At 41.9% G+C, this 6322-nt stretch overlaps 1 protein-coding gene across 2 annotated transcripts; it reads left to right on the plus strand.

Annotated features, from left to right (window-relative positions):
* Positions 1-818: 818 nt before the first annotated feature.
* Positions 819-5812, plus strand: LOC132894194 (uncharacterized). 2 transcript variants are annotated; one of them, XM_060933728.1, is made up of 8 exons: positions 819-1051; positions 2790-2820; positions 3407-3511; positions 4073-4185; positions 4310-4388; positions 4483-4688; positions 4969-5128; positions 5339-5812. In XM_060933728.1, the coding sequence occupies exons 4-8, from the start codon at positions 4111-4113 to the stop codon at positions 5467-5469; spliced, it is 651 nt and encodes a 216-aa protein (XP_060789711.1). In that variant the 5' UTR covers positions 819-1051; positions 2790-2820; positions 3407-3511; positions 4073-4110; the 3' UTR covers positions 5470-5812. The 2 variants fall into 2 exon arrangements, with proteins under 2 accessions (XP_060789711.1, XP_060789806.1); XM_060933823.1 differs by lacking the exons at positions 819-1051; positions 2790-2820 and having other exon boundaries at positions 2948-3511.
* Positions 5813-6322: the final 510 nt, after the last annotated feature.

A 6322-nucleotide genomic window follows, 5' to 3' on the forward strand; every position in this document is an offset into this window, starting at 1 on the left:
CAAGCAGGATCAGCCCGCTTCCGTAAAACATGCGGCGCCCTCGGCAGAGTGACGGCATCGGCTGAGACGCGGCAACCGGGAGCGGCCCGCTTCCGTAAAACCTGTGGGGTTGTCAGTTTGTCGCTGCATCGGCTGGGTCATGGCAACCGGGAGAGGGCCGCTTCCATAAAACCTGCGGCTCTGTCGGCTGTCTCTGCATCGGCTCAGTCGTGGCAACCACAAGTGGGCCAGGTCATTTTTAAACTAACAGAAAATCCAGTGGCCTATACAGACCAAGGTATATATTTTTTTAACATGCAGGCTTAGGCTATTTGTTTTGGGGTGGGTAGAGATATTGATCTCGGAACCATCCTAGCAAATAGTCATGCCTACAATTTAAATTCTCAACACTAGATAGCTCAGCCCATCACAAAACTGTTACTGCGGTCAGCGAGCGCATACTGGTCTTACCCATTTTGTACAGGCAACGTAAATGCGAGGAGATGGCGTCAACATCAAAAGCACCCAGTTAAACATGGATAGAACTAGCTGTCCTTTGAACGGTTGGCGGGCGGCAAAGCGCTATATGCAAATCGTCCTGTAGATGGCTCATCTTTGCTGCCTATCAAGCTGGCGGCGACGTCACCCGGATTCAACCCATGCCACGCTGACTTGTTCATTATTTATTTATTTATTAGTAGTAAAAAATATGTTTTTAAAAATATATATATATTAGAAGTCATTACATATCAAACACATTATTCTATAAAACTTTTTTTTTAATAGATAGGACAGTGTAGAGAGACAGGAAATGAGCAGGAAAGAGAGACGGGGAGAGACCGAGAAATGACCTCGGGTCGGAATCGAACCCGGGTCCCCGCATTTATGGTATGGTGCCTTAGCCATCTGAGCCATGACATCCCCGTTATTCTATAAAACTATGGCCGTTCAAGTCACTGCAGTAACGTCACGTGTGCAGACGTTTAAATTGGAAGACTCCCCCCTCCACGTGCTTTTGGATTGCTGGTCCCGCGCGGTGAAGTCAAGCCGGAGCAGCTGTTAATAACCTGAGGTAAGTCTTCTATAAAAAAAAAATCCTTAAGACGCGTAAACGATTAGGGTTCCCTTGACCTTGTTCAGTAATATTAAATGCTTTGAGGTATGCTGATTAAAATTGATTGTTGTCGGTCTGTCAGATGATTTCGTCAGAGATTAAATGCGATATCAGAGAATTCTCAATTCAATTCGCTAGATTAATAAGATGGATGACGATCATTTTTTAAAAAATAATGTCTGTGTAAAGTGCCGACAGTGCAAATGGGCATTTTGGGGGAAATGTATGAAAATGCCGTGGACTTTGAAGCGCGAAACCGGAAGTAAACAAACCCTGCGCCATATTGGAAGGCCAACAAACTCGTGATTAGGGGGAAATAACGGCAGCGCGCGGTATTTGAACCCACGAGGCACTTGGATCATCAAAAACCTACAATGGTAAACTTTTGTGCTGTGTTGGGGTGTTCTAATGCTGCGTTCATGTGCTATGGGAATTATGGTAAATACCAAACGCCGACATGGAAAGCACACATGAACGCCTCCTCTTGTGGTATTTTCCCACTGGGCAACTCGTAGAAAATTTTGGTACGAGTTGCCGAGATGAGATGAACTTTAACCTTTTCAACATGGCGGCGAGCGGTACAAGACACTTGAATGGTAAGCATTGTACGCTACTAAAGGTGTTTTTTTTTTTTTAACTAGTACTAGTGGGTAGTTTTTGGTGTCTATGCAATGTTGCGTCATTAACAGGTGTAATATAATACGTTAGAAATCCGTTTCCTTTAAAAATGTGGTGTTATGGTTTGTTTTTACCTATCCAGAGCAGACGCTATTGCTAACGATAGCATCTGGTCCACCATCTTTAAAATTTGTCAACAACAACAAAAGCATGTGAACACAACACACTGGTAAATACCACTTCCCAACTGGAAAATATCATCTTCCCATAGCACATGAACGCAGCATGAGACACAAGCAAACCAAGGAGCTTTCTGCCAGGAGACAGAGTATTTAGCTGCTTTATGCAGAGCGACCTGAATACTTCTCGTCTACAACAGTACAGAATATGTTCAGACCATTTTGTTACTGGTAAGTCACTAGGCTAGAGTGTTGTAGAACATTTTTTTAAAAATGTTTACTGAATAAAAACATCCTTAATTTTATCACATTTATGTTATGTATTTCATTTCTTTCTTTTCTTTCAAGTAGTTGAATGGGCCTGCGTCAGTTTCTAAAAAAAAAAGTATCTTTACACTTCAGTAAGTTAATATTCTTTGTTAGTATTCTTACAGAAAATAAAAAGGAAACGGTGTGTTTGTGTTATTAAGCTTGTTTAGATTTTTTGATGCAGTTTAAAAGTAAAGAATTCTTCGCAACAACAAAAGAGAGAATGCCGCTGCAAAATCAGTCATTTTGATCACAAAAATCACCCCCAAAAAAATTGAAATCATGTAGTAACTGCCTATAATGTACTTCCTTTTTTTTGGTCTGTTTTAGCCAGCCCCTCTTTCTTTTACAAGATATTTAGTCCAGTCTAGTGTTTGCCATGAAACAAATTGCAATAGTAATCATTCAATAGTACACATTCCAAGTGGAACATACTTTTTTTTTCAAGGTCATGGGTATCAGATTTTCCATACATTTTGTCATTGGGAGTACTAGAAGGGAATGGGTTAAAATTCATGTCAAATTGAAACTAGTTTGTGTAATTAGACGTTGGTCTTGCTCCTATCTCAACTGTTCTTTTTATTCCTTAGGTAATTTCTTCAATATTTCAACTGATCTAAGGTAAGCATGGCTCATGAAATGCATTCTCTCAAATCCAATCTTAGACGCAAGGCAGTCAAATCAGTGTCCAGTTTGCTACAAGGTATTGAGGAGGGTAACTTTAGAGATCTGACTGATGACCACACTGTACATGTAAATCATGTTGTAAACTGTGAAAGTGATGATGTTATGTATGACTGGGACAGTGACAGTGATGGAGACGACCCTTTTGATCATACACCTGACCTTGGTGATAGTTTGGTGAATTGGGCTTTGGAGTTTAATGTAACCATGGTAGCACTCACTGCCTTGTTATCCATGGCTTGTAACATATATAACTAAATCATTCATAATTCTTGACATGACAGCTGTGAATTTTGCACAATTAGTCAAGTATCTTTATAGATACTTGAAATGAGGAAATGCATGCTCAGTATCCTACTTTTCTGCTGCCATGTTTTACTGTTCATTTTAGTCTCTTAGCATGACACTGTACAGCACTAACCAGTTTTCACTGTTTGTAAATGCGCTTTGCAAGTTAAACTTAATAATGAATCTAATGCAAATGTCATAGCCATATTTGGAAAAAATTTGGCATCTTCCTTAGCAGTCACCACGCATTGGTCCCCTGAAGCTCCTACATGTTCTCCACCAGCCCGCAAGAAGCCCCGCACACAGCTTGTGAATGCTCCCCACATCAAAGCCCCTGAAGGTATGGCCTGTGACACATTACCGGTACCAAGTTATTCATAATTCTTGACATTATGGCTGTGATCAGTGCTCAGTATCCTATTTTTCTGCTGCCATGTTTTATTGCTCATTTTAGTGTCTTAGTATGACACTGTACTAGCCTGGCTAAAGCCATCCCCTTTCTGCTTCTTTCCATTCGCAGTATAGGGTCTGGATACACAGTGCTGGGAGGGGTTTGCTCATGTAGCCAGACTACCGGGCCAATAAGTGAACGGGGCAGGTTTGGGGGAGGGAGCTAATGGCGATGATGCCAAATGATGTCGGGCATATATGTCATGGGCAACTGTCAGCGATTGAGAGAGCAGGTCCAATCGTTTCAAACCAGAGCGGAGTTCATTCCTCCCACCTAACAATCGCTTCAGGGCACTGTGTATCCAGACCCTATACTGCGAATGGAAAGAAGCAGAAAGGGGATGGCTTTAGCCAGGCTAACACTGTACAGCACTTTGGCTAGTTTCCACTGTTTGTGAATGTGCTTTTTAAATTCAACTTACTAATGAATCTAATGCAAATGTCAATATAGCCCTATTAGGAGAAAATTTGCCATCTTCCTCTATCACCATGCCTTGGTCCTCTGTGGTCCCCACACCACCTTGGAATCCGCCTCGGAGGCCCTCAGATTCCACTGCAGACCTTGTAAGATCTTTTCAAAGATGGTTAAAAGAAAATATGTTGGCTTTGAATCTGTGTGGAACACTAAATACAGATTTAATGAGGGTGTATACAATTCTGATGCCCATTTTCTTTTGTTTTTCCCAAGATCCCTCCACGAGAACAGCATTTGGATCACTCCATGACACCAGAACATGGCCGGGTTTCTGTAGAGGCTGTGCCTACGTGTATGTATTTTACAAAGGTGGACAGTAAACAGCAATGGACTTATTGTGTATAAATGTGTTCTACCAACGCTTTTATTTCTGTCTTATTTTGCAGCCCTTCTGAGGGAGATACTTATCCAGTTGACTACTATCCGGGAGCAACAAATGTTCATTTTGGTTCAACTCCAGTCACACTCCACCGGTCGTCCAGTTTCTGAAGCTCTGCCTGATGCGTCACACTGTCGACTGCCACTTTCTTCCCAGGAAGACCTTCAGAATCTGGAGGTCCTCTTGAAGAACCCCGAAGAGAAAAGAAATTTGGTGAGCAAACGATAAAAAAAAACAAAAAAAAAACATGAAATGCAGTTGGCAGGAAATGTTTTGGCAGCCGTGGCCTAATTGGTTAAGGAGTTGGTCTTTGGATCAGATGGTTGCAGGTTGGGATCCCACCCTGACCAATGGAAGGTGTATACCGACACCTTCATCCATGGTTGAAGTGCCCTTGAGCAAGGCACCTAATGTTGCTTCAGGGACTGTAACCAATATCCTGTAAAAGTGTAATGTGATGTAGTAATTGGTGATATGCATACACTTCTTTCAGACAGTACATCTGGGAATTGTGGGGGGATTGACTGTGAAGGAGACCGTTTGGCGCATAATGAAGAGGACAGTAACCACATCTCTGGCGAAAGGACTGAACTGGAGTGGCGTGAATGGCAAGCCAGCATTCAAAAACTTGGCTTTGAAGCTTGTTGTTCTGGGTAAGTTTTAGCTTTGTCACTTAAGCAAATTGGTTTGGATGTATGGGTTATAAAAATATGTGAAGTTCTTTGCACTAAATCACTGTCACATAAGGGTGATCTGACCAGTTTTAATATATCCTCTGCATTAAGTGATGTACAGTTGCTGACACTGGAGTGAAAGTTGCACTTCTGCATGAATGGTCATGTATTTCTGTTCCTCCCCCCCAGATGCTGTCAGAAGAAACGTGTTGACAAAAGATGCTTCAGACAAACAAATTGAACAGTTGATCACCTGCTGGCTCCAGCTAGCAGCGGACAGAGATGGAGGAAGGAGTCAAAGGGGTTGTCAGGCTTCCTAAAGGCATCGTGTTTGTTACACATTTTTAGTGCGTGTGGTGGTTTGTGTGCACGTGCATGTGATTTTAGTTTTTCACATGAATGGAAATGTTTTTTGAAGTTTCAATTTGATATCTTTTAGTTTGAAATTTTACCCTATTAACCTGTAGTATCTCCCAATGGCAAAATGCATTCGAAATCTGTCACGACCTCCCCTTTGGTTTTTCCTTTTTTGCAACACCGAGTAACATGGTGGCAATCTGACCACCAATCTGTCGATACACACACTGAAAGGGCATACATTTGAGTTTTGTATTTGGAGTTGTATGTATACTTGCATTAAGGAAATAAACTGACTGCCATTGACCCTGTTTGTAATTTTTTTTAAGGTATTGAACACGCTTAACTAAGAAAATGACTTAAGCTTGAACGTCTCTTACCATTTTCAGTACAAAGAATAATACTTAGGAGGCTATTTTTGTGATTACCTAGACACATGACTTGATATCTGAGGACTGACTCGTAAGCGCCGTGCACTGTTCTAAATTTGTATAAAATAGCTTTTGTTCATTATATACGAACTCATGAAGTCTAAGATCTGCTGGACACCCTATGTTGGTGTTTTAAACAACATATGAGTGTGAATAAAGCCGCATATATGATCGGTAATGATTAGATTTGATTTTTGCAGCATAGCTGCTAGATGGCCACTCGGCATTCCGGAATTGGCCCGAGTGTAATTTCGCATACCTACAGTTACCAGCGCCAGAAGCGGGCCGATTTCTAAACACGCGGCTTTCCGCACTCGGTCCGCATTCGAGCCGAGTGCTCGGTACGGAATCGGACCTAGATTCACTCCCGAGTGTTGGCCGACTG

This window comes from Neoarius graeffei, chromosome 1 (genome assembly GCF_027579695.1).
Source record: "Neoarius graeffei isolate fNeoGra1 chromosome 1, fNeoGra1.pri, whole genome shotgun sequence".
Lineage (NCBI taxonomy): Eukaryota > Metazoa > Chordata > Actinopteri > Siluriformes > Ariidae > Neoarius > Neoarius graeffei.